This window comes from Scyliorhinus torazame, chromosome 5 (assembly GCF_047496885.1).
Source record: "Scyliorhinus torazame isolate Kashiwa2021f chromosome 5, sScyTor2.1, whole genome shotgun sequence".
Taxonomy (NCBI): domain Eukaryota; kingdom Metazoa; phylum Chordata; class Chondrichthyes; order Carcharhiniformes; family Scyliorhinidae; genus Scyliorhinus; species Scyliorhinus torazame.
The window spans coordinates 289502494-289527688 of NC_092711.1; the positions used below are offsets into that span (position 1 = coordinate 289502494).

The 25195-nt window shown below is 48.9% G+C and overlaps 1 protein-coding gene across 8 annotated transcripts in view; it reads right to left on the minus strand.

Moving 5' to 3' along the window:
• Window positions 1–25195, minus strand: part of LOC140421196 (serine/threonine-protein kinase PAK 3) — a 313927-nt gene that overhangs the window by 13400 nt on the left and 275332 nt on the right. For all 8 annotated transcript variants that reach the window (XM_072505715.1, XM_072505708.1, XM_072505711.1 and 5 more), the window contains 4 exons: window positions 23608–23656; window positions 18444–18556; window positions 16696–16813; window positions 3253–3352 (listed from right to left, as the gene is read on the minus strand). In XM_072505715.1, coding sequence (XP_072361816.1) covers window positions 3253–3352; window positions 16696–16813; window positions 18444–18556; window positions 23608–23656 — 380 coding nt within the window. The remainder of the gene's footprint in view (window positions 1–3252; window positions 3353–16695; window positions 16814–18443; window positions 18557–23607; window positions 23657–25195) is intronic.

Genomic DNA, 25195 nt, shown 5'->3' on the forward strand with positions numbered 1-25195 from the left:
TCTACCACTTGCTGCTTGTGTTGTTTGGCACACAAGTAGTCCTGTGTTGTAGCTTCACCAGGTTGACGTCTCATTTTTAGGTATGTCTGGTGCTGCTCCTGGCATGCCCTCCTGCTCGTCATTGAACCAGGATTGATCCCTGCTTGGTGGTAATGGTAGAGTGGGGGATAATTCTACTGCTGTTGATGGCCCACAGCACTTGATGGGTGCCCAGTTTCTGAGTTTCTAGATCTGTTCAAATTCTATCCCATTTAGCATGGTGGCAGTGCCACACCACATGATGCAGAGTATCTTCAACGTAGCGATGGGATTTAATCTCCACATGGACTGCGCAGTGATTACTCCTACCAATAGCCTCATGGACAGATGCATCTGCGGCAGGCAGGTTAGTGAGGATGAGGTCAAATGTTTTTCTCCCTTGTTGGTTCCCTCGCCACCTGCCGCAGACCCAGCCCAGCAATTATGTCCTTCAGGACCCAGCCATCTCAATCTGTGATGGTGCTGCCGAGCCACTGTTGATGACAAACATTAAGGTCCCCCACCCTGAACCCTGGCCACCTTCAGTGCTTTGTCCAAGTGTATTCAAGATGGAGGAATACTGATTCATCATCTGAGGTGGGGGTGGGGTGGTGGTGGTGGGGGGGGGGGGGGGGGGGGGGGGGAGAAGAGCAGGTCTTGACATGGTAACCAGGAGGAGGTCTCCTTGGTGCCTCACCCAATGCCGTGAGACTTCATGGGATCCAGACTGATGTTGAGGACTCATAGGGCAACTCCCTTCCGTGTACCACTGTGTCCCTACTTCTGCTGGGTCTGTCCTGCCGATTGGACATGATATACCCAGGGATGGTATTGGTAGCACCTGGGGCATTATCTGTAAGATATGATTCCGTGAGTACGCCTATGTCGGGCTATTGCTTAACTCGTCTATGGGATAGCATTCCTCATTTTGGCACAAGCCCCGTGGACTTTGCAGGGTCACCAGGGCTGAATTTGTTGCTGTCATTTCCGGTGTCTCTGTCGGTGCAGGGTGGTTTGTCCGGTTTCACCCCTTTTTATTGACTTTGTAGCGGTTTGATACAATTGAGTGGCTAGGTCATTTCAGAGGGCATTTAAGTGTCAACCACATTGTTAATGATTTGAAGTCACATGTAGGCCAGACCAGGTAAGGATGGCAGATTTGCTTTCCTTAAGGACATTAGTGAAAAAGCAATTAAGAGAAACAACATAATATGAGGGGAGACTGTCAGCTAACGTAAACGGGATCAAAAGGTCTTCTATAGGCATTTAAGTGGTAAAAGGAGGAGTTGGTCCACTTACGCATGGCAGATGTGTTAAATTAATACTTTGCATCTGTCTTTCCCAAGGAAGATTCTGCTCAGGTCATAGTGAAAAGGAAGGTAGGTCAGACATTTGAACGATTTAAAATTGATAAAGAGGAGGTGGTAGTGGATATGCTACCTGCACTTAAAGTTGATAAGGCACCAATACCGGATGAGATGCACCGAAGGATACTGAGGGAAGTGAGACTTCAAATTGCGAAGCCACTGGCCATAATTTTCCAGTCTTCCTTAGCCTCAAGGGTGGGTCCAGAGGACTGGAAAATTGCAAATGTTGCAGCTTGTGAAAAAACAGCTGCAAATGTTGCAGCTTGTGCAAAGTCCAGCTCAGCAACAAGAGGGCCAATGAGAAAGTTTTCAGAAATGATCATTCGAGACAAAACTAATAGTCACTTGGGAAAATGTGGGTTAATTAAGGAAAGCTGGCATGTGTGTGTTAAGGCAAAGTCACGTTTAACTAACTTGGTTTTTGAAGAGATAACCGAGAGGGTTGATGAGGGTAACGTTGCTAATGTGAGGTACATATAGTTCCAAAAGGCATTTAATTACTGCACAACAGACCCGCGAGCAAAGTTAAAGCTCATAGGATAAACAAGACAGTGGCAACATTGGTACAAAACTGGTCAAATGAAAGGAAGCAAAGAATAATGGTGAAGGTTGTTTTTCGGACTGGAGAAAGGTTCGTAGTGGAGCTATTGCTGATAGGGCCCCTTCTCTCCCTGATATATATATTTTTTTATTTGTCCATGGGACTGGGCGCCACCATTTATTGTTCATCCCTAATTTCCCTTGAACTGACTGGTTTGCTAGGCCATTTCAGAGGGCATTTTAAGAGTCAACCACATTGCTGTGCGTCTGGAGCCACATGTAGGCCAGAACAAGTAAAGATGGCAGATTTCCTTCCCTAAAGGGCATTAGTGACATTTACATCAATCAACAATGATTGCATTGTCATTATTAGATTTTTAATTCTAGATTTGTGTTAAATGCAGATTTCAACATCTGCCGTGGTGGTTAATAAAGCATTTGGCATCTTGGGTTGTATCAATAGGGGCATAGAGCACATAAGAAAGGAAGATATGTTAGACGTGTATAAAAATCACTGGTTCAACATTAGTTGCAGTATTGCGTCCAGTTCTGGGCACCTCACTGAGGAAGGATGGAATGCATTAGAGAGGATGCAGCAAAGGTTCACGAGAACGGTTCCAGGGCTGAGGAACTTCAGTTACAGGGATAGATTGGAGAAGTTGGGAAAGTTCTCCTTGGAGGAGAGAAAGCTGAGAGGAAATTTGTGCCAGAATTCTCTAGCTGTTTACTGGCGGCGGAATTAACTGATGCCGTCGGCAGCACAGTCCCGCCCATGGTTTTCCCAGTGGCGTGGGCTGGCTTCAATGGGAATTCTGATCAACAGCGGTGGAAGTGGAGAATCCACCGCCAGCCAACGGCTCGCCGCCTCCCAACACCAGGAAACAGGCAGCTGAGAGGTCAGAGAATCCCACCCTTGATAGAGCTATTGAAAACCATGAGGGGTCTGTACATAGGGAGAAAGTGTTCCCATTGGTGAGAGAATCAAAAACCTGAGAGCACAGATTTTAAGGTAATTGGCAAAAGAAGCAATAGTAACACGAGGATTTTTTTTTCACACAGCAGATGGTTAGTATCTGGAATGCAGGGATCCGGAATGCACTGCCTGGAAATGTGGTGGAGGCAGATTCAATTGAGGTTTTCAGAAGGTAACTGGGTCATTATTTGAAGGGGGAAATATGCAAGGCTACAGGAGAAAGGCAGCGGAGTAGCACTAAGTGAATTGCTCCTTCAGCGGGTCAGCACAGGCCTGACAGGCTGAATGGCCTCCTCCTGTGCTGTAACAAATCTATGACTCTGTGATAAGCATGCTGCATACTTTTCTACATACTTAATTTAACTGATCCGTCCATTCCCAGGAGTATGTTGTCACTCTTGATATCTCTGTGGATGACCTGATTGGAGTGAAGGAATTCCAGGGCTTGCAAACACTATTGGATGAAAAAAACACAACATCATCATATTAAAAATTCTTTCCCATCTTTTCTGTCAACATCCTTTCACACAGAACAGTTTTTGTTTAAGACAGTTTAATTATACTCCACACAGGGTTCAGATGCCTATTTCGGAAGCAGCATCCTGATAAAATAATAATAATCACTTATTGTCACAAGTAGGCTTCAATGAAGTTACTGTGAAAAGCCCCTCGATCATTGACCTGATGCGCGGGGTTAAATTTTACGAGGGACGTCAAGGCCTCAATGTCACAGTGAAAAGGGTATCCTAAGCCCGCCACTTGCTGGCGACAGGCAATTTTACCACATCCAACTTCCTAAATGGCCGCCTGCGGGTCAACCAACCCATTGCATTCGGCAGGCGGATTCCTGATGCTATTACTCCAATCAGACAGCCTACAGCTCTGAAGGCCATTGGGAGAGGTGGTCACTGCTGACGTATGTGGGAGAGTTTGGGAGCCTGGGCAAGTTGTGGAAAAAAGATTTTTAAAATGGCTCCATTTTCTGCCAACAGCAATAATGCACACTACTAGCGCTTTAATCAGGGTGGGGTTTAGGAGCATGGGGTGTGGTTATGGTCCGGAATCCAGTGCCAGAATATTTTGGGTGGCAGGGTCTTGTTTCCTGCCATCTGAAGAGTCACCGGCGAACATGTCTCCTCCTTCTTCAACTGCTCCACAGCCAGATTATGCTCTTACAAGTGTTGATTGACACAGGCTTCCATCCCTCACTCGGGGGGAGGTCCGACTGTAGAGAGTTGCTGGTCGGCAGCCTTATCGCTGCAGCAAATGCACTGAGGGCAGGTTTGAGGAGATATCGGGAACCAGAGGCACAGGAAAGTTCAAGGGGTCCCAAGTTGTGGAGGTTAGGGAAGGCCTGAGCAAGGCGATAGCAGATGAGTGTGAGAGGTGTGGGCAGGGGCCAGCGAATCATGCACACACGTTTTGGGGTTGTGAAAAATTGGGAGGATTCTGGGTGGGAGTGTTCGCAATCTTAGCCAGGATAGTGGAGGAGGGAGTGGACCCGGACCCTTTGGTGGCGATGTTTGGGGTTTCAGAGAAGCCAGAGCTCATGGAGAGGAGGAAGGCCGATGTCTTGGCCTTTGCCTCTCTGATTGCGCGGCGATGAATTTTGCTGGACTGGCGGTCGGCATCGCCACCGGGGGTAGCGGCTTGGTTGGGTGACCTGTATGACTTCCTGCGATTAGAGAAGATAAAGTATGAGTTAAGGGGCTCTTCAGGGGGAGTTTGAGGAAAGGTGGGGGATGTTTGTGATCGTGTTTGAGGGGCTGTTCGTCGCGGGGAGGGGGGGATGAATAAGGGGAAAAATATGTACAGACTGCCTAGTTGATTGTAGGTAAGCATGTTTCCCGGGGTGTTTGTTCGCTGCAACCTGTATTGATGCATGATTGTAATAAAATACATTTTATTTTTTTTATAAATGTTTTTTTATTGGGTTTTTGAACAAAGTATATTTACCATTATGTACACAAAATAGAATACATATATATATATATATATATATATAGAAGGGAACATGCACAAAAAACAAAACAAACAACAACAACAAAAAAGTTAGAATAAAATAACTGGTAGGGTATTATGCGCTAGCTCAACAACCGCAGCTCTGTACAATTGGCAGTATTGTTTTTAGCATATAAGTAGGCATCTGTTTGTGTGAGGTGGGGGGGAAACTGGGAGGGTACATATACATTTGGGCGCCGGGGAAACAATTACAGAACAATTACAGAGGGCAATACGCAAATGGGTCTGGTGTTGGTGTTGTCGCTTGCTCCTCCCGGATGGTTTCCGCTGCCGTTGTCGCCTCGCGATCACCTCCGTTTCAGCCATTCGTCCCGTCTTTCGCCCGGATTTTCATTGTTCTCTGCTCCTGTAGATGCCAAGTTTGTTATCGTTTCCCACGCCCTCCTTCCGGCTGTCATTCTCTTGCCCCCCCCCCCCCCCTCCACCTCTCTGGGACCTCCCTATTGTTCCCTGTCTCTTCCCTCTTCCCCCACTCCTCCCTTTTTTCTTAGGTTTAGCTGCTATATCCCACCCCCCCCCGCCCCGGTCTATCCCTCCCTCCCCCGCCTCGGCTACGTTCCCCTGATTCTTGGCTACCTGACTATTCTTCTGCTTGTTTGTTGGTCACAAACAGGTCCCGGAACAATTGGGTGAATGGCTCCCACGTTCTGTGGAAGCTGCCTTCTACCCTCGGATGGCAAATTTGATTTTCTCCATTTGGAGAGATTCCGAGATTCCAGCCAGTCTGCAGCTTTGGCTGATGATGCTGACTGCCAGCCGAACAGGATTCCACAGCGGGCGATCAGGGAGGCAAAGGCAAAGGCGTCCGCCCTCCTCCCCAGGAATAGATCTGGCTGCTCTGATACCCCGAAGACCGCCACTTTCGGGCATGGCTCCACCCTCATCCCCACCACTTTGGACATCGCCTCGAAGAAGGCTGTCCAGTACCCCGCAAGTCTGGGGCGAGACCAGAACATGTGGGCGTGATTGGCCGGGCCACCTTGGCACCGTTCACATCTATCTTCCACCTCCGGGAAGAACCTACTCATACGAGTTCTTGTTAAGTGGGCTCTATGTACTACTTTTAGTTGCGCAGGCTGAGCCTTGCGCACGTGGAGGTGGAGTTGACCCTATGCAGTGCTTCGCTCCAGAGTCCCCATCCTATTTCAATCCCCAGGTCTTCCTCCCATTTCTTTCTTGCGTCCAGTACGGTGTCGGCCCTCTCTACCAGTCGGCCATACATGTCGCTACAGTTCCGTTTATCTAGGATGCTTGCATCCATTAACTCTTCCAGTAATGTCTGTCGTGGCAGTTGTGGATACGTCCTTGTCTCCTTTTGTAGGAAGTTTTTGAGTTGCAGGTACCTTAGCTCGTTCCCCCTGGCTAGCTAGAATTTCTCTGTCAGTTCGTCCATTGTTGCGATCCTGACATCCGTGTATAGGTCCCTGACTGTCAGTGTCCCTCCGTCCTGTCCCCACTTTTTAAAGGTGGTGTCAGTCAGCGCTGGTGTGAACCTATGGTTGTTGCAGATGGGAGCTTTGTCCGACATTTTGGTCAGGCCAAATTGCTGCCGTAGTTGGTTCCAGGATTGGAGGGTGGCTATCACCACCGGGCTGCTTGAGTGTTTTTTGGGTGGGGGTGGGAGTGCCGCCGTGGCGAGGGCCCGGAGGGAGGTCCCCTTACAGGAGGCCTCTTCCGCGCGCACCCATTCGGCTTCTGGCTCCTTGATCCATCCTCTTATTCGCTCAGCCGTCGCCGCCCAGTGGTAAAGTTGTAGGTTTGGGAGGGCTAGCCCTACCCTTGATTTTGTTTTTTGTCGGACCTTCTTTGGGATCCTAGCATTCTTCCCCCCTATACGAACGCCATGATTAGTTTGTCCAGCACTTTGAAAAAGGCCTTAGGGATGTAGATCGGGATGGCTCTGAGTAGGAAGAGGTACCTGGGCAGCACGTTCATTTTGATCGTCTGGACTCTCCCCGCGAGGGAGAGTGGGAGTGTGTTCCATCTTTGCAGGTCCTTTTTTACTTCCTCTGTCAGACTGGTGAGGTTCCATTTGTGGATCTCTTTCCAGTCATGGGCTATTTGGATCCCCAGGTAGCGGAATTTGTGTTGGTCTTGTTTAAACGGCAGTCCCGTTAGTGCTGGGTGTACCGGGAAGATCTCGCTTTTGCTAATGTTGAGTTTGTAGCCTGAGAAGGCGCCAAACTCTTTCAGGAGCGCGATGATTCCGTCCATGCTGCTTTGTGGGTCTGAAATGTAGAGGAGCAGGTCATCTGCATAAGAGTGAGACTCTGTGCTCTCTGCCACTCCTTCGGATCCCCCTCCAGCTTTTTGCTGCTCTGAGAGCAATTGCTAGTGGTTCGATCGCGAGAGTGAACAGCAGCGGGGACAGTGGGCATCCTTATCTGGTGCCCCTGTGCAGCTGGAAGTATTGGGAGTTGGTGTTGTTGGTCCGTACGCTCGCCATGGGAGCGTTGTATAGGAGCTTTACCCAGGAGGTGAATCCTGTTCCAAGCCCGAACCGTTCCAGTACCTCTATGAGGTATTTCCATTCGACCCTGACGAAGGCCTTTTCTGCGGCTAGGGAGACGATCACGTTTGGTGTTCTCTCCCCGGAGGGGGTCATTATCATGTTTAGCAGACGCCTGATGTTTGAGGTCAGCTGTCTACCTTTGACAAAGCCCGTCTGGTCCTCTGCAACCACCTCTGCTACACAGTCTTTGAGCCTTTTGGCTAGGATTTTGGCCAGTATTTTGGCATCTGCGTTCAGCAGTGAGATGGGTCTGTATGACCCACATTCTGTTGGGTCTTTATCTTTCTTAGGTATCAGTGAGATTGAGGCCCGTGCTAGCGTGGGTGGCAGTGTGCCCCTCGCTAGTGAGTCTGTGAACATCTCCCGCAGGTGCGGGGCCAGTGCTGTCGCAAATCTTTTGTAGAGGTCTGCCGGGAAACCGTTTGGTCCCGGCGCCTTCCCCACCTGCATGGAGCTAATGCTGTCCATGATCTCTCCCAGTGCTAGTGGTGCTTCCAAGCTCTGTTTTCTGCCCTCCCCCACGACTGCTATGTCCAGTCCATCAAGGAACCGTTTCATCCCGGACTCCCCCATTGGGGGCTCTGAGGTGTACAGCCCTTGGTCGAAGGCCTTGAAGGTTTTGTTGATCTTTTCTGGTTCTGTATCTAATGTGCCTCTGGTATCCTTGATTTGTACAATTTCTCTGGTGGCTGCCTGCTTTCTCAGCTGGTGTGCCAACAGGCGGCTGGCTTTGTCTCTGTGTTCATATAGGGTCCCACGTACCTGGCGGAGTTGGTGCACTGCTTTCCTGGTGGAGAGCAGATCAAAGTTCCTTTGTAGCTCTTTCCTTTCCGCCAGGAGCTCTACGGTCGGGGCCTCGGAATATTTATGGTCTACCTCCAGTATGGCGTCGACCAGCTGCTGTCTAGCCGCCCTTTCCTCCCTATCTCTTCGAGCTTTGAAAGCGATAATTTCCCCTCTTACTCCGGCCTATAGCGCTTCCGAGAACTTGGAGGATGAGACCTCCCTGTTTTGGTTGTTCTCCGTGTACTCTGCTATGGCCTGTGATATATTTTTGTTGAAGGCCTTGTCTGCTAGTAGGGCAAAGTCCAACCTCCATGTGGGGCGTTGGGCCCTGCCCGTCTCCAGCCTCCATGTGGTCGGATATCACAATTGTGGAGTATTCCACTTTGTCTATCCCCGGAAGCACCGTTTTCCCCACCACAAAGAAGTAAATTCTGGTGTATACGTTGTGCACTGGGGAGAAGAAGGAGAACTCCTTCTCCCCTGGGTGGGCGAACCTCCAGGGGTCCACTGCTCCCATCTGTTCCATAAAGTGACCGAGTTCTCTTGCCATGCTTGACCTTTTCCCCGTTTTGGGGCTTGATCTGTCAGTCGTTGGGTCCTGTACACAGTTGAAGTTCCCCCTCCCCCCCCATGATTAGTCGGTGTGTCGCTGTGTTGGGAATTTCTGCCATGGTCTTTTTGATGAAGCTCGTGTCGTCCCAGTTGGGCACGTACACGTTAACTAGTACCACCAATGCCCTATCCAGGGCCCCGCTGGCCATGACGTACTGTCCCCCTAGGTCCGTAACCGTCTTCGTCGCCCTAAACATCGTCCTCTTGCCGATCAATATCGCCACCCCCCCTGGCCCTTGTCCCATAGCAGGAATGGTAGGTCTGCCCCACCCAGCCCTTTCTCACCTGCAGTCGGTCCTGCTCTCTCAGGTGCGTCTCTTGGAGGAAGATTATGTCTGCCTTCATATTTCTTAGGTGGGTGAGGACTCTGGAACTTTTCACTGGGCCGTTGAGTCCCCTTAAGTTCCAGGTGACTATCCTGGTGGGGGGCTTCTGCCCCCTCGCTCCTGTGGGATTAACCATACTTACCTGGTGAACGCGCCCCTGCCCTCCGGGGTTTCCCTTGGTTAGGGAGCCGTCCAGGATGACCGCTGTCACTGCTCTGTCCATGCGGTCGGGTCCCTGCACTCCGGGGTTTCCCTTTGTCCAGGGGGCACCTGACATGGCTGCCCACTGTGCGTCCGCCATGCGGGTAGTCCCCTGCACTCTGGAGTCTCCCTTCACCCAGAGGCCATGTGGATGCTTGCAACGATTCCTTGTTCCGAGCCTTTGGTTGTGGCACTTTGTAGCTCTATTATTATTCTCTTTCTAGCCTGGTTTGTCCCTCCTTCCCAGTGTTCCCCCCCTCCGGTCCTTCCCTTCCCCCCCCCCCCTTTTCTCCCCTCTCCCGTATACCTTTCTTTTGTCCCTCTTTCCCCTGCCCCTATCCCCGTTTACTCTCCCGTCTCTGTTGAATGGTCCCTCCTTCCCCCCACCTGGCGCGTGCCCCCTGGCTGCGGCCCTGCTTTGTGCATGCCTCCGGCGTTAGCTTTCCTGCTAGTGCGGTGGCCCCCCTACCGGGGGTTACTGTCTCGCTTCTCCCTCGTCCGACCTCTACGGTTTCCTGCCCTGCACTCCTCTCGCTTGCTCTCCCTTCTCCGTTACTCTCGTTCCCTCGTGCTGGGGCCTGGTCTCCCACTTGAAGTGGTCCCTTAGGTAGTGGTTTGCTTTTTGTTCAGGGTGCACTTGCCGTGGAGGGGAGGGGGGGCTGCCGTTGCCTCCCCCCTCCCCCCCCCCCCCCCCCCCCCCCCCCGTTGGCATGCTGTTGCCCCCTGCCAGGGGCCCATTATTTCTATCCTTACTGTCGGCTTTCCAGCCCGTGTTCCTCGACAAACTTGTTTGCTTCGGAGGGGGTTGTGAAGAAGTGTTCTCGTTCTTGGTATGTGACCCAGAGTTTCGCTGGGTACAGCATACCAAAACGCACTTCGTTCTTGTGAAGAGCTGCTTTCGCTCTATTAAACTCTGCCCGTCTCCTGGCTAGGTCTGCCCCAATGTCCTCGTAAATTCTAATGGCATGTCCTTCCCCTTTGCAGATTCTGTTTTGCCTGGCCCAGCGCAGGATTGTTTTCCTGTCTTGGTACCGGTGCAGTTTAGCTAGGTGGTCCCCTGCCTTGGGCTTCGGGCATAGCGACCGGTGTGCTCTGTCCATTTCTGGTGGGTTGGGGAAAGTTTTTCTCCCCACTAAGTTACCCGGCACCTCGGCCACGTATGCCGTGGGGTTTCTACCCTTGATCCCCTCTGGAAGGCCCATTATCCTGACATTTTGCCTCCTCGAGCAGTTTTCCTGATCGTCCACTCTGCCCTTCAAGCTCCCCTGCGTTGTGACCAGTCTTGCCACCTCCTTCCCCTGGGCCGTGTCCGGTCGCTCTTGTCAGTCGCGGCTTTTTCCAGCTCCTTAATGGTCGCCTCTTGGGCTTCCAGTTTCTCTTCTTGGGCTTCCAGTCTCTCCTCTGCTCTGCCCAGGGCAAGCTGCACCTCCGCCTGGGCCTTGGCCATTGCAGCCTGCACCGGGGCCTCCCATGTCTGCTCTAGTCTCTGACTTGTTTTCCTGCTGATGTTCCCTCAGCACCTCGGCAAAGGCTGCCTTCCTGGTCCAATTCCCCCCTGACCCAAGGGGAAATAGCTCCTGTCTGCCCAGTTCTTTTTGTTGCAGTGGGCCTCCCGTTCCGCCGCTTTGTTTGCCGGTTAGCTCGTCTGAGTGGGCTCACCCATGGACCCTTCTGCTTCTGGTGCCCTTCCTCCTTCTGCTTTGGCTACCTTCTGGCATTTTTCCCCCCTCTTTACAGGTTCCTCTGCAAACCGTTTTTGGGGAAGTTCTTTTTTTTCCCCTCTCACTCACCCACACGCCGGGTCAAGAGGGTCGAGAGAGAGAAAGGCTTCTGGCTGGGCCGGGAGTCCTCCTTTGTTCTGCTGCCTGCCTCGTGGTCGCCGCGATCTCCTGCCGTGCGGGGCGGGGCGGGAGGGTGTTGATCTCCTGACGTGCGCAGGGTGAGGAGGGGGGTGCAGTCTGGACGGTTTGCGCATTTTGTTTTTTTGTCTCTACCCCGGGAACGGGACGCGACTGACGGGACTGCTCTCCTACCCTCCCGGAATCCGATCATAAAATACATTTTTTTTTAGAAAGGAGGGATTGCAGACTTGGGGCTTCTGGGGAATGAGGGCTCTGAAGAATGGTATTATGTAAAATCAAACAGGAAATGGTTAAAAAGGAATCATTCCCCAACCCCCCCACTCCCCAACCACACATACGCAAACAGGGTATTTTGTATTCAGCAAGTTTCTTTATTCCCACTCCCAATTTTGTCAAAGGTTATCGGATGAATCATCTTCAAGCCACAAGGTGGTGCCAAATCTCAAATTGACACCACAACTATTCTGGGAAAGAATGATTTCTCACAAGATTGGCACATAAGGGGCCGCCCCACGCTACATGGTGGATTTGGACCGCGGAGCGACCACAAAATGGTAGCCCCCCCCCCCCCCACGAGATGGCACGCGGCCGCAAAACCGAGGCGTCCGATTGCCGCCCTGGCTGCCCTTGAGGCCCCCTCCGGTGCTTGATCCCCCCCCACTGAGTCCGCAGCCACCACCCGACGTTCCCGACAGGCAAAACGTGGTCGCTTGGGGGGGGGGGGGGGGCCTCTGTCGCATAATCGGCGCACGAGCGATTCTACAGGGACCGGAGAATCACAGGAGCAGCGCCAGCCACGCGACGTATGCGTAAAAGTGGATTCTCCGCCCCCGTGCCAAATACGATTTTGGTGCTGGACTGTGGGGAATCCAGCCCAAGATGTAAGTCACAAAATAAGAATTATTTTCAATGTCTCCTTTTGATGGTTGCTATGTGCGCTCTGCTATTCTGTAAATTAACACAACACATTGCATCTTGTGATGTACATGAAAGGTTGGTTAACAAAATTAAGGTTCATGGAACTGGAGGGTCAGGATCAGCTTGGATAAAAAAATTGGCTTAGGGAAAGACAACAGCGAGTCTCCGTGGAAATTGATTATTTTTCAGACTGGCGGACAGTAACGTTCCCCAAAACTCAGTGCTCGGACTTTGGCTTCACTGCGCCAGGGACCCGGGTTTGGTTCCTAGCTTAGGTCACGTCTGCACGTTCTCCCTTTATCTACGTAGGTTTCCTCCGGGTGCTCCGGTTTCCTCCCACAAGTCCTGAAAGACGTGCTGTGAGGTGATTTGGACATTCTGAATTCTCCCTCTGTGTACTGGCGCCGGAGTGTGGTGACTACAAAGATTATTACATTTTTGATATACAGTACATGACTTAGATATTGCAATACAAAGCAAAGTTTCATGCAAACAGCTGATTGCTGAGGAGTGGCAAACAGTAAGAATGATACAAATTGACGGCAAAAGGACAAAGGCTAGCAGAATGGGAAGGGTGTGAATAGCCTCGTCGTGTCCAACTTGATGTCAGATCGAGGCCGTTGAATCTGGCGTTGAATTTCGCTACTCTCTAAGCGTCTTGCGAGATTTAACAGATTCTTGTGAGATATTGCGATCTGGATCTTGCTCTCGCTGGGCGAAATCCAGATATGCATATTTCAATGAGCTCAATAGATGTTTTCGTCAGATTCTCTTGGGGCTCGGGATTCACTGACCTCGCTTGGGAGACCTCGCCAGGGAGCTGTTCAGTACAAGTCCACGCAAACATGGACTAGTCGTCACGGCATCCGGAGAGGTTTCTGAGGCCAGTGGAGGCCCTCCCCCCGGGTGGTTGGGTATTAGGCAGGGTGGCATCCTGGCACTCCTATTGGCACCTGGGCACTGTCAGCCAGGCACCTTGGCACTTCTACCCCGGCACTGGCATCAAGGCACTGCTGCGTGGAAATGTTATCATTGTTTCTTTTGCTGATTATTTTAAACCTTTGCCGTCTCATTCTCAATCCTTTCGCGAGAGGGATTGTTCCTCACTATCTAACCTATCCAGACTCCTTTGATCGGAGAAAGCTTGGTTCAAGAATTTTCAGTGCTTTGTTCCTGGCTCTTCCTGTAAAACAGAAAGGATCCCCTGCATTCAGCATGTATGAAATCACAATTTCATGCTGTCTGGAGACTGAATATTGATTGTATCTCTTTAGAAACAACAAAAAAATGTTACAAACGTGCTGCTAGATGGTGGTCTTCATGTGTGGCTAGCTGGAACTTAAACTTCACTGCTTGCAGTATATAATGTAGACAGTTTCTTTAAAATGCAAGTTATTGTACAATTTAGCCAGATTGGATTGAGTTGCTGCAGTAAGCACAGCCCTAATTAGTCTTACATCACTGTAAGGTCAGTGCTGTTTTTGCATTTAACAAAACATAGTCTTGGTGTAGGCTAATTGAAAGATACTTCTATTTTAGTAGCTATTCATTACCACTGCATCTGAGCTCTGTTACAATGTAAAATAAAACTGTTCCAGAGGAACCGGTCTGAATAGGCCTGCAGGGCCTCAAGGGATAGTCATCCCTCCGCTTTTGCATAGTTGCTCTAGGCCCCGATAAGGGGGTCCCATGTTCGGGGTTACGAGCCATGGCCAATGATAGAACCAGCAAGCTGTCAATGGTGACAGCAGAAGAGTTATAACCTCAAGAGACAACCGTTGTTTAAAGGCGGAGGGTCCTTTGGGAAGATTATTTCACAGAACAAAACATAGAACATAGAACATATAGTGCAGAAGGGGGCCATTCGGCCCATCAAGTCTGCACTGACCCACTTAAGCCCTCATTCCACCCTATCCCCGTAACCAAATAACCCCTCCTAACCTTTTTGGTCACTATGGGCACCCAGAGGAAACCCATGCAGACACAGGGAGAACGTGCAGACCCCACACAGACAGTGACCCAGTGGGGAATCAAACCTGGAACCCTGGTGCTGTGAAGCCACAATGCTAGCCACTTGTGCTGCTTGGCTTCCTTTAAGCACAGGAGGAAGATAAAGCGCAATCACCTCATGCACTCATTTTCCTAGTCACATTGCCTACTGCATTTGAAAATGGGAACTTCGACATAGCAATTGAAGAGGAAAACACAAGACTGCAAGATGCGGAGAAATGTGCAAAAGGACCTGCCCTCAGGTAGATCACTGCTACAACCAGATTCAAGCTGCAATATTCTAGTTATAAGTTGTTGAAAATCATCTTTAAAGGAATATTCTTCAAGGCTAGGCTCTACAATCACCTTTGTCTTAAACATTTATATGAAAAACACAAACATGTTTGACCAAATCATAATTAAACATTTTTCATAACTCATTACGAAGTAAATGATCTTTTATTTGGGATCATTATCTTTGCAGCTCTACTCATGCAGTTAATAACAAAATCAATACTTTACCACATTCTTCACTCAGCAACAGCCGATTAAATTTTACCTATTTTGTTTTTAAACATGAACCGGCACCGTTACTGGGGGTTCCGACCCGGATGGTTCAAGAGAGCCACCTACCTGTGCGATCTTCCAGGAGGCATACAATTAAGAGGCTGTCTTCCAAAGCTGTGACCAATAATGGAAAAGAGGGAGGGCTGCACACGCGGGAGGGCCCAATCACGATGCCTGAGGCTGTGGATAGCCGGCACGCCACTGGAAGAGGTGGGTGCTGGGGATGTAGGACAGAGTCAGCGAGGATGCCTCATAATGGAAGTCCCCTCTGAACCCCTCAAATTAAACACCTCCAGAGGATGGTCAGAAGTCACAGGAAGCTGTGACCCTCTTGAACCCATGGCTTTTTGCGACTGGAACAACAATTAATCACAGCTGTGAAGTCGCCATTGCTACCGGTCAAATGTGGATCCAAACACACCATTTTGTATCTGCAGGTAATCATTTGGATGGAGGATTCCCATTTCTTCCCAACTATACCTCAAGTGGATCATCAGTATCAGTTACACTAATATATCCTTACACTAATATATCCTTACATGGCTCAGTATCAAAACTTTACTTTATAACTCTGCTGTGAAGGCCATGGAACACTTTATTAAGCTAAAGGGGCTATATCAATTTAAGTTGTTGTTGTGGATCAGTTTGAAGGTTTAGAAAATGTAAATTAGGTTACATAGTCCCCAGGGTAACTGCACTTTTCAAAAGCTCACTTGCTTACATGTCACCAAAGCTGTCACGCTCATTCAATCGTGATGTTTAAGAATATTCTCATTACAGAATATGTGCAGGCAACAACTCTGCAAAGCACCAAAGATAGTGCTGCATAATGAATTTCAATTACTTCAAGCAATTCTAATCCTTCTCAATATTTTACTCAGCATTCACTGCCTCCTGACTATAATTAAATATAATTTTGTGGCTTTTATTTGGGGCTTTACTGCAAAGGCCGCTGTGGCTCAAAGGAGGAAGCTTAAAACTTTGGTGGGTTGTTATTTGAATAATTATATGGTAAATTATGAGTTATTCTGGGTTAAAAGCTGAAACAAAAGTAAAGTAAGTAAACAAAAGTAAAGTAAACTAAAGTAAGCAATTAATTTTTGGTGTATGAGGAAATTTCAAATGGACACTTGGATGCGGGATGATGTGGGTTTCAGGGCCTTCTCTTGTTCTGCATTTATGATATTCTTCTACAGCATCGTGCGCATAAAATGGTAGCAACCCGTGTTGTGGTCATTTCCTGTCAGGATTAAATCTCAATTTGGCACTTTGCCACCTACCGTTGGCAGCTCTCTAGTCTCAGCAGCACCACTGGGATTGGTGGCCACTGTTGGGACTGCAATTGGCCCGGACCATAGGCAAACCTGGAGGCCTGATGGAGAGGCAAGTGGGGTGGCCTCACTGAGGTCAATCAGGCAGGCCCTGCCCGGCGGTGGTGGGGTAGATTTCAAGAGGGGTGGGAAAACAGTGGGAGAGATTTTAGCGGAGTCAGCCCTTACTTCTTGTAGGGCCTTCCATGGCGTACAGGGTGCTTGATCAGGAGTCATCCCCACCTGAGCATGTAGGCAGGGCATACATGGTGGCCTGCTCATGTAATTCTGCCTGCCCTCACTGCCGGTTGATGACCACTTAAGGGTCTTAATTAGCCTAGAGGTGAGAAGGCTATGCTCAACCTTCCCTGCCCCTGACTTAATTGGGGGAGGGGGGTGTAATTGGGAGGTGACGGGGGTGTAATTGGGCGATGACAGACTTTCCACCCCGTACGTTCCAACCTGAATAAAGGCTCCCTCACCACTCCTGCCCCCCCCCTGCTTTATTGCTGGTGTATGTGAGCAGATAGCAGCTCCTGGTATCTGGTGAGTTGCCTTTATCTCACCCGTGATAGACTCAGTTCAATGGGCCATACAACATATTTTCTTAAACTGTATAATCCTTGGCAGCTTCTCCGCAGGCAATTTGCTCAACATTTAGCACAAAGTGCGATGCACTAAATTTCACTTACCTCCCGGCACACTGCTGCTATCTGACCTTCATCCATACAGGTCTCTGTGACAACGTCTGTCAAGGAACCACCAGCCAGGTATTCCATAACTACCCAGAGTTCATCCCCTACAAGATAACTGACATAAAAACAAAAGTAGTACGAAACTCAACTTACCACTAAAAGAAATGTATTTAAAAATGAATTAACACCTAATCTCAGGTTGGCCTGACATTATAATCAAAGCATGATTCATCTCTCTGTCTCCATATTAAAAAGGCAGTTTGTCATCAAGCAACATAGAACTGAGGACAGTTACAACAGAGGGGAACCTATGCGGGGCATCAAGGGTCTCGCCAGCCGGCCGCAGACCCACTTTGCCTCCTCTGGAAAGGCCCACAGGTAAAGTGCAGTTAAGTCTCCAATTGTAGCCCTTTCCCGGGATCAAGGATCCCAAGGTAGGAAACCCTGCCCAAGAACGGCCAGCAAATCAGAGGCCGACGGCCTTTTTCCTCACCAGCATCCCACAGGCACATAGAGGCTGCTGTCAGAATGACACCACAGGCACAGGGCCGAGGAGCAACGCACGCTAAAGGCCAATCATGGCAGGAGGGCCTTCGAGAGGTGGAGGGGCTTGGAGGGCCTAGAGAGATGTAGGCAGGTCGGTAGCAAGGGCAGGAGTTGACTCTCAATGGGCCCTTTTTCCCGATGGTGAACTTCTCGATCAGGTATTGAGTACCTTTGATGGAGAGACCCTGGTACTTACTGCAGGAGACGTCAAGCAGCTCACACAGGTTTATTTGTCATGCACATCCCCGGTGACAACCTCACTTGAGGGCCTCAATTGGTGGTGGGGCAGGTAGTCTGATCACGGGATCTCCCACCCTGGGCTTAATTTTGGTGAAGACAGAGTTCTCACACGCCACCATGCTCCCACCTGATTAAATGCTCTCCCCACCTCCAAACGCACCATCCGACTGGGCATAAAAATCTCCCCAAACATTCCCATTTAAGCTCCCAATCTCAGGGTCAACAATTACAGCACGATGCACCACAAGCTTTTTGGCATTTGCCCCCACCTCTCCAAATGGAAAAGAATATTAACTAACGAGCAATCTGATCCTAACAATGTCCAGCTCAGCCTTGCTTCCCCCATCGTGGATTGTACATGAGTGTCTTTTTAGGAATATTTGTGGATCAGTCAGGATTAGATTGGTAATGGGAACCTGTGTGCAGCTCCTAGTTTCAAAAATTTCCAGAAAATAGGAAAATACAGATCTACCACGGTCAAACACCGTAGCCACGGAGTGCTTCTCGAAGTGGTAAGCGTACTACAGATGTAGATGCACCCGAAATATTGGCTGGAATTTTCCAGCTGTTCACACCGGCGGGATCTTCTGGCTTCGCTGGCGGCACAAACCTGCTGTGAGTTTCCCAGCGGCAAGGGATGGATTCAACAGAGAAGCCCATTGAAAACGGTGGAGTCTTTGCTCCCATCGCTGTCAATGGGGTATTCCCATTGAAACCACCCCACTCTACCGTGAAACCTGCGGGTGGGATTGCGCTGCCGGCGGCATCAGAGAATCCCGCCGCCAGCGAACGGTCAGAGAATTCTGGCCTGCTTTTCAATTTTTTGAACACATCCATTTAGTAGTTCAGGAAATGGAGAGGAAAAGGCTAGCTGGACCACTAGAGGTGGCAGCTCATGTGATGAAACCTCTATGACTCCGTTCAGAGTTGACAAGTTGTGTGTGTTCATAAAGGCTCACCTGTCTAAATAATTCACAATATTTGCGTTTTTATTTTCCCTCATGACAAGGATTTCATTTATAATCAGCTCCTTCTTGGGTTGTTGCTGTAGGTTCATCTGCTTGATTGCAACCTGTAATTAGATTTGGTTGAAGTGAGAGGTCAGCGGAATAGTGCCCTTATTAGAGAAAAACACACAGCACTTTGGGTGGTCATACCCTTTGATGTGGTGCTGAACCGTACAGACTTCGGAAGGCCACAGGTTTGACCTCTGCTCTGTGTTGAGTTAGATGACTTTTCCCACAGTTGTGGTGCAATATTAGAATTGACCATGGGGAGATAAAATAAAGATTGCAGTCCAGCAGTCTTTACTACAACATGTGTATATGTGGGTGTCGGGCAAGAAGGGGATAGGGTCCAATTCACATGACCCCTGCCACACTCGAGGTCAAATAGTCCAGCAGTAAAGCTTTTTCTTTTATAAATTTAGAGTACCCAATTTTTTTTTTCCAATTAAGGGACAATTTAGCGTGGCCAATCCACCTAACCTGCACATCTTTGGGTTGTGGGGGTGAAACCCACGCAGACACGGGGAGAATGTGCAAACTCCACACGGACTGTGACCCAGGGCCAGGATTCGAACACGGGTCCTCAGCGCTGCAGTCCCAGTGCTAACCACTGCGCCACGTGCCGCCCTGTCCAGCAGTAAAGCTGGTCTTGGCTGACACACTAAGGTACACTTCGTTTTTCTAGAGATTCAATCAATTCACAAATGATACAATTTCAGCACAAGTGCAATCCCAATAAGAGCAATGTTAAGGCTTGCACTTTGGGTAAGTCTGCTACTGCTGTGTGTTACTGCCTGTCCGAATTGGCTATGTTTCAAACAATGCACATGGAACAAGTGATAAATGGGAGGAATTGGGAGCAACTCAATGAAGAAAGTAAATTCCTTTTTTGAATTCTCTATCTCTCTCTCTTCACTAGTTTGATACCTTTCCCACAAAATACCTAGACACACATCAAATCAGGTATGCCACAAATGCTGAACCATGAATAACTTTAAGTTGAATTCACATTTGTATTTTTGTGTCAAGAAAGGTGGAACAACTGTGAGCTTGGTGCCAGGAAGTCTGGAAGGCCCCCAAGCAAAAAGGGATGGGGCGTGTTTTAACGCACATAAAACAGAGTCCCGTTTTGAGCGCGTATAGCGAGGTGTTTCTCAGTGTCTGCGGCGCCGGGAACGACTCTGTTATATAACAGGACTCTGCCGTTTCTCTGGCCCCTATCGGGAACGCCCTACCGAGGCCCACACTTACCTCATTTCCTGAGCTCGTCAGTGCAGAAAGGTGATTCTTGGATCGGGGCGCCATTTTTTAATGCCTGACTTTTGACCCCCCACAACCCTAACTTACCTCTTAGGGGCGCGGCACCCCCGATTCTGATCTCTGGCATGGGCAACCTGGCAGCCAGTCACCTTGGCGCTGCCAACCTGGTACCCTGGCAGTGCCCCTGTAAGCCGGGCAGTGCTATTTGGGCACCCTGGCAGTGCCTGGGTGGCAGTGGAAGGTGACAGACAGGCAGTGCCAGGTTGCCTGGATGCGGGCGGTAGTGCCAGGGGGTGGGATTCTCTGTTTCTTAGACTACGTGTTGAAGCTGAGGCAGGATTCATGGATTTCCACAGCAGAACATAGAACATAGAAAATACAGCACAGAACAGGCCCTTCGGCCCACGATGTTGTGCCGAACCTTTGTCCTAGATTAATCATAGATTATCATTGAATTTACAGTGCAGAAGGAGGCCATTCGGCCCCCTGAGTCTGCACCGGCTCTTGGAAAGAGCACCCTACCCAAACTCAACACCTCCACCCAACACCAAGGGCAATTTGGACATTAAGGGCAATTTATCATTGGCCAATTCACCTAACCCGCACATCTTTGGACTGTGGGAGGAAACCGGAGCACCCGGAGGAAACCCACGCAGACACGGGGAGGATGTGCAGACTCCACACAGACAGTGACCCAAGCCGGAATCGAACCTGGGACCCTGGAGCTGTGAAGCAATTGTGCTATCCACAATGCTACCGTGCTGCCCTTAAGAACAAATAAATCTACACTATATCATTTTACCGTAATCCATGTACCTATCCAATAGCTGCTTGAAGGTCCCTAATGTTTCCGACTCAACTACTTCCACAGGCAGTGCATTCCATGCCCCCACTACTCTCTGGGTAAAGAACCTACCTCTGATATCAGTCCTATATCTTCCACCTTTCACCTTAAATTTATGTCCCCTTGTAATGGTTTGTTCCACCCGGGGAAAAAGTCTCTGACTGTCTACTCTATCTATTCCCCTGATCATCTTATAAACCTCTATCAAGTCGCCCCTCATCCTTCTCCGTTCTACTGAGAAAAGGCCTAGCACCCTCAACCTTTCCTCGTAAGACCTACTCTCCATTCCAGGCAACATCCTGGTAAATCTTCTTTGCACCTTTTCCAAAGCTTCCACATCCTTCCTAAAATGAGGCGACCAGAACTGTACACAGTACTCCAAATGTGGCCTTACCAAAGTTTTGTACAGCTGCATCATCACCTCACGGCTCTTAAATTCAATCCCTCTGTTAATGAACGCGAGCACACCATAGGCCTTCTTCACAGCTCTATCCACTTGAGTGGCAACTTTCAAAGATGTATGAACATAGACCCCAAGATCTCTCTGCTCCTCCACATTGCCAAGAACTCTACCGTTAACCCTGTATTCCGCATTCATATTTGTCCTTCCAAAATGGACAACCTCACACTTTTCAGGGTTAAACTGCATCTGCCACTTCTCAGCCCAGCTCTGCATCCTATCTATGTCTCTTTGCAGCCGACAACAGCCCTCCTTACTATCCACAACTCCACCAAACTCAACCAAGCAGAAAAACTGGCGCTGAATCTGAACCGATTCAGCGACTGTGGAGGGGCTAGCACCGACGTGGAACACAATTGATTCTAATGAGAAATGGTGCGATATTCGTTGGGTCCGTGATTGACACCCGGGAGACTGACAAGCTGCAGCCACATACACACATTATAATCCCCACACACACACCATCCCAGCCAACAAGGTGGCACTGGTTGTGCTGGAGCACGCCCATCCCGCTGATGGGGCCAGAGGGCATGTAGGGGGGTGCCCTGGGGGGACACCCATACGATCTGTGGCCCTAAGTTCAGAATGGGCAGTCAGCGGCCTTCGAAGCTGCATAGCTGCCTTTCCGACTGCGGCAATGGTGTTGCGTGCCCGTCCACCCCGACCTCACAGCCCATCTCCTGGCCACCTCACGCTACTCCCCCCGGCCCTGGCAGAAGTCCCACCGGCCATCGGCACAACTGTCAGCAAACTACGGCAATGCTGGACACTTTCCGTCCCCCCTTTCTTACCCTCAGCAGCCAGGACGCCGGTTTCACATATTTTAAAAGCACAAGTGAGCCTCATCTTCGGGAATTTAACCCATTGGAGGTGGAGAATCTCAGAGACCCCAGAGAATACCAGGTCGGGCCTGCTTATGATATGCAAACGGTGATTACTGTACGTGCGTTCCTGAATGCATTAATGCTGCTGTCGAGGCGACGGAGAATTGTGATTTGATATGAAATCAGTGGCGTCGCAATTTCGGCGACAGAATCGATTCTCCGCCCAATTGTATTTTGCGATTCCGGCCTCGGCTGACGGAGAACCCTGCCCAGATCTATCAAGTCAGATTTCACCCTGGGGGCTGATTTGTCCAATATTAATTCAGCTGGGATCGCAACAGCAGTAATAATAACCATTCTCCATCTCTCTCTCCCCCCTCCCTGATGTTCAACAATTCCCATCAAGATAAAAGCCCCAGGGATAAAATGTCTCTGCTCGTGACTGTCAGATGGGGAATGTGCTGAACTGAAAATCAATTTAAATGCCATACAGTCAGACGGCTGTCAGCTCCAGAGTTCAAATGTCATGAATTTGGAAAGAACTCAAAGCACCTACGCGAAATGTATGCAGAATGTTCTGGTAATTGATTAGAATCGGCCTATAAATGCAAGTCAGCATGGAGGAAGTGATCGAGCTGTACAGTGAAGGAAAATACTACTCATGTAATGAAGGCAGAGGGAGGGCATCAGTCATTCTCACTGGCGCTGAATGTTTATTCTAGATGCAAGTGTTAATGGATTGGGACAATTTATGAATATTTGGAAAATGACTAAATATTGTTTGAATTTAGATGCCATCTGAGAAAATGGTGATGTACAATAATCACCAGCCACTTTATCCATTGTAACTACACAGTGTAGATGTGATAATTTGTAAGTCAAGCAAAAAGTTGCTACAATGTTTGTTAAATGTAGGCAGTAAAAGGCAGTGGCAATTAAAATAAAACTGTCTCTCCTGCTTTGCAACTTCAAATATTGTGCAATGTTTGGAGTGCTTTTTTCTGAAGTTCCAGCAAAACGCTTGCATTGGGTTACATATAGGGGGCAGAATTTAATGCTCCCAAGTGGTGAATGTTGGCAGGTGGATGGGAGGTTCCTAGTGGGGATCCCGTTGCCTTCCCGCTTCGTCACGTTCAAGTATGGGATGGAATGACTTGCGGATGTCTCCCAGGCGAAACCTAATGGAGGCCCTGAAGAGGGCAGTTAATATCCTCGTTCAAAGGAACTTGGGGTGAGTGGGGAGGGAATGCCCTCATTCAAAGGCACTTGGGAGAGGTGGGGAGGGTATGCCCACTTTCAAAGCCCCTCGGTGCCTGATTGAGGGACCTGGCATCATGAAGGGCATTGGCCTCCGACTGGCTGGCAGCTCTGGGGAAACGGTGGAGGGGGATTCCAGCCCCGGTAACCTTAATTCTGGGAAGGCCCGGAAGTGTTCAATAAGTTCTGCCCAGTGCGTTTTACATGGTTTTAGATCGGAGAAGGAAGCTACAAAAATGCTTGTTACACAAGAGACACGAGTACATTATACACACGGGGTTGTGGTATGTATGTATTCTAGTATCATGTGCTGTGTAGCATTGATACTACATCATACAGGGAGGCCAGTGCACAAGCTTTAATACAATAGACAATAATACAGGAAGACTGCCACACTCCACAAATGCAAAATAAGCAGGGTAATTATCTGATGTATCATATTGAAGATAACTTGTATGGACAAGGACTTACCTCTTGTCCAGTGGCAATATCTATTGCTGTATATACCGTGCCTGATGCTCTAAAGAAATGAAGCAAAATGGGAATTATCAGTAAGTTCACAACCAAGATCTCCTATAAGGCATAACACAAATGGCAATGTTACAGAGACTTTATCCTGTGGGGAATTCAGTCCAGCATCAAAAGACCACAACAACCTCCAACATACATAAGAACAAAGTGCAATACAAAGTACTGGGGTCTGCTTGAAACAACCCCTAAAGCTGCATTTATATTGAACCAATCCCAATTCCGCTGCTTTACTCGTCATTGCCAGGCAACGGGCTGAGATTCCAATTCTCCTGCCTAACACTTCAATTTAAATGTTTGGAAAGTTCAAGCAGCATCACCCATATGGTCTCAATTTCATTTTGAACTTCATAGTCATAATCTCAGAGTGACACTCATTGGACGTCCTAGAACCTGTCCAGGGAAGTTTACGCTGAGAAATAAGGGGCGTGCTTTTCCGCCCTGCCAGTCCCATCTTCTGGCATGCCCTGCCCCTGCTGGAGGCGGGATTTTCCGCTCCTGCAGCTGGCCAATGGGGTTTCCCATTGTGGCCACCCCACAGCATCAGGAAACCTGCGGGTGTGGGTGTGCTGTCGGCAAAGCGGAGGATCCCACTGACGGAGAATCCCGCAGTCGAGGTGGCACAGTGGTTAGAACTGCTAGCACGGCTGCCTCACAGCACCAGGGACCTGGGTATAATTCCAGCCTCATGTGACTGTCGGCGTGGAGTTTTCATGTTCTTCCTGTGCCTGCGTGGGTTTCTTCCGGGTGCTCAAGTTTCCTCCCCAGTCCAAAGATGTGCAGGTTGGGTGGATTGGCCATGATAAATTACCCTTAGTGTCCAGAAAGTTAGGTGATGTTATAGGGATAAGGTCTGGGCATAGGCCTAGGCAGGGTACTCTTTCCAAGGGTGTTTGGAGACTTGATGGGCCGAATGGCCTCCTTCTACACTATAGAGATTCTATGAAATTGAGGCTTAATCTTTAGTGAAGCAGAGTTTTCATATTCAATTTTTAAAAACTGGAAAGATCAAGTTAATTTGTGCCTCATGCCACGAGGCACAACGAGGTCAGTCTGAAATCAGTTATTCATTTGCATTTTATACACAGAGAATTGTACAGAGCAGTTCGGAAGACAATCATTGAGGAGTGGTTTAATGTTAAAATTACAGGGAAGATTGAAAAAATATCCTTTTTATTACAACTTCACTTTAAGGCCAGACTTAAATATAGAATATTATTTCGTACAAATGTACATACAGTATCAAAGATGAATATTATTCCAAAAAGGTTTTCAAACAGTTGATGTTCTTCAGACTTGAATAGATAAGCATCGGTTCATCCTTTTCCAAGATTGCTATAGGAAAGATACACTTTTCTCAGCATTTAATCAATGGTGATCTCAGCCCTTGCTCAATTTCCAGAGTAGTAATTGACATTGCCTTCTATCAATGACATTAAGGCATCAGCATGAAATGAAAATGAATGAAAATGAAAATCGCTTATTGTCACAAGTAGGCTTCAAATGAAGTTACTGTGAAAAGCTCCTAGTC